Genomic DNA, 2,768 nt, shown 5'->3' with positions numbered 1-2,768 from the left:
TCTAGCCACCCCTGATATGACACAGTTGGGCTGCCCTCTTGGGTTCTGCTCAAAGATGACGCCACCCTGAGCATCTCTGCACGGCCCAGGGCAGGAGCCCAAAGTGGACCGATTTGTTGACTTTGCTCCTATAAACAAGCCCAGAAGGGGGCTTCTGTTCTGGGGGCGGGGGAGGGAGGGGTGAGGGGGGGGGGGGGGGGGGGGGGGGGCCCAGGAGAGCCACCGCTGGAGTAGGAAGCTGGGGGAGGGAGGGGGGGCGTCTGCGGGGGAGCCGGCCCGTCTTTCTGCCCTAAATAGGCAGGGCTGGGCGCCTGGCCTCCCAGCTCCTCCCCCCTCCCTGCCTCCCGCCCGCCGTCCAGACAAGCCGCTTTTGTCTGAGGGTCAACCGTCGGCCCGCGGCTGCCGCCACCTCTGGCCTCACCCAGACCCATGTGGGACTCTTCCTGGATCTGTTTTCCAAAATGGGGTTAAGCCCTAGTGTCTCAGAGGCCCCATCTGTGTTGTTTCAGCCCCACCCCCTTCCCTAATGACCGCCGCTCCGCTAAAAGGGTTTTCACCTTCATTCATTCATCCCTGATAAGAAATGATCATTTCCTGCAGCAAGAAGGATCCGGGATAGACTCAACAGAAATTTCTCCTGGGGATGAGGGGCGATGGGAGACACGGGGGGGGGGGGGGGGGGGAGAGGGTAGGAGGGGGTTGAGGCTTCTGGGTAGGAATGAAGCAAGGGCAGGTGGAAGATGCCGTCCCCCAGGCAAGCGAACCTGCTGGGGCTTGTTGCTGTAGTACCAAGGCTACACTCACAGAAGGACTTTCCAGTAGGTGTTGGGGGGCAGGGGAGTGCTTCTTCCCAAGAGAAGGAGCAAAGGACTTAGCATGAGTCGCGGTCTGCCTATTGTATCCATATGAGGGAAAGAATCGGTCTGCAGCAGGAAGGACTTAAGGAAGCCTTGCAGAAGGACTTTCTGCTGCCGATAAGGGGCGGTGGGGGGGGGAGATGGGAGCATCCAAGAAGAGAAGGTCAAGGACTGGAGAAGGTGGACCCCATGGCCAAGGGATCTGCTAGGTAGCAGCGAATTGCCCTTCCAGCTGGACCACCTGAGCTGAGGCTCGAAGAGGGACATCCTAATAGGTGTTAAGGGGCCACGAGCACAAATGGAGGGAACACCTGATAGGGAGCAGGCCTTCTGAAGCTTAGCACACCCAAGAGACGGTGATGTCACTGCAGCACGGAGGACTTGAGTTAGACCATCGGAAGGACTTCTATTGGGCTGAAGGGACAGAGAACTTGAGGGGGGAGATCCTGGGGCTTGGGTGCTTTTACCCTTTCGAAATCAGAGCCTCGTTGTCAAAGTGAAACCCTACCCATGGTCTGGGAAGATGTGGGGGGCTCCTTGGCAGAGGTTGGGGGCGCATTCTGACCACTCTGCTTTCCTCATGCCCTCAGGAGGCCTTGCCTGGGCTCATCTGGGACCTGGGCCAGCAGCTGGGAGATCTGAGCCTGGAGTCTGGGGGCCTGGAACAGGAGAGCGGGCGCAGCTCAGGTAAGAAGGGCGTGCCTGGGATACCCCCATCTTTCCTCCTGCCCCCACCCCTGGCTTCCCCGCCCAGGCCCCTGATGATCTCTCCTCTTCTCCTTGGAATCCAGGCTTCTATGAAGACCCCAGTTCCACGGGGGGTCCAGACTCACCACCCTCTACCTTCTGTGGGGACAGTGGCTTCTCTGGATCTGGCTCCTATGGACGCCTGGGTCCCGCTGAACCGCGGGGCATCTATGCCAGCGAGAGGCCCAAGTCCCTAGGTAAGGTGGGTGGGGTTGGGGCCCTGAGAACCAGGGAATGGACAGTAGGAGAATGGTTTTGAGCCCAAGCTTCTGAGTCAGACTGACCTGGATTCGAATTCTGGCTGTGACATTCCCCTTTCGTGTGATTTTGAGCCTGTTGCTTCTTTCGGGGCCTCCGTGTCTCCCTCGGTTAAAGTGGGATTGATAACAGCACCTACGTTGTAGGGAAGTTTTGCATATTCAGGGAGCCTCAGCCCTAATTGCGATTAGACTTGGCACCCACAGTAGCCACTCGGGAAACAGGAACTGCTGTTGTCCATTTATACAAGTAAGTTTCTGAGCCCCTACTATGTGCCGGCGTAGCCCTATCCTAGTGGTGAGGGATGCAGTCGTGGAGGGGGTGGGGGTGGGGGTGGGGGAAGACCCCTGTCCTCAAGAAGCTGACTTTCCAGTGGGAGAGACAGATAATAAACAAGATAAGTCAGATACAGACAGACAGAGAAGAAAGTTAGGGGAAGGGGACCAGGGAGGGCGTCCTCTTTGGAATCGGCGAGGCAGTTGCCATTTTAGAAGACGCGGCCCCGGGGAAGAGGTCACTGAGACTGTGACATTTGAGTGGCGTCCTAAAATAAGTGAGGCAGTGGGCCAAACAGAGTGTTCCAGGTAGCGGGAACAGAAAGTGCAAAGGCCGTGAGGCTGGAACGTGACTGGCAGGTGCAACCAGGAAGCCAATGTAGCCCGAGACCTAAAATTACAGAGGAGAGGCGTCAGAGATGGAGGTCAGAGAGGCAGGGGCGGGACAGACCATTCAGGATCTTGTGAAGATCTGGTTATGAACCTGGTATGAGGGAAGGGGGGGGGGGGGGAGCAGGGGTTTTGATGACCGCGGGGGAGGAGGGGTAGGCAACTTGACCCTCCTAGGCTCACCTTAGAAGGGGCTTCGAGAGTCTCTCCACTCTCTTCTTTTTTTTTTTTTTTTTTTTTT

At 57.6% G+C, this 2,768-nt stretch overlaps 1 protein-coding gene across 1 annotated transcript in view; it reads left to right on the top strand.

Annotated features, from left to right (window-relative positions):
* DACT3 (dishevelled binding antagonist of beta catenin 3) overlaps positions 1-2,768 on the top strand; it is a 9,088-nt gene that overhangs the window by 4,363 nt on the left and 1,957 nt on the right. Inside the window, exons 2-3 of the mRNA XM_040457927.1 lie at positions 1,448-1,544; positions 1,649-1,860. Of these exons, the coding sequence (XP_040313861.1) occupies positions 1,448-1,544; positions 1,649-1,860 (309 nt within the window). The remainder of the gene's footprint in view (positions 1-1,447; positions 1,545-1,648; positions 1,861-2,768) is intronic.

This window comes from Herpailurus yagouaroundi, unplaced genomic scaffold (assembly GCF_014898765.1).
Source record: "Herpailurus yagouaroundi ecotype Mexico unplaced genomic scaffold, PumYag 220, whole genome shotgun sequence".
Classification (NCBI taxonomy): Eukaryota; Metazoa; Chordata; class Mammalia; order Carnivora; family Felidae; genus Herpailurus; species Herpailurus yagouaroundi.
Note: the sequence above shows the minus strand (reverse complement) of the source record. Positions and strands in the feature narration are given on the sequence as shown.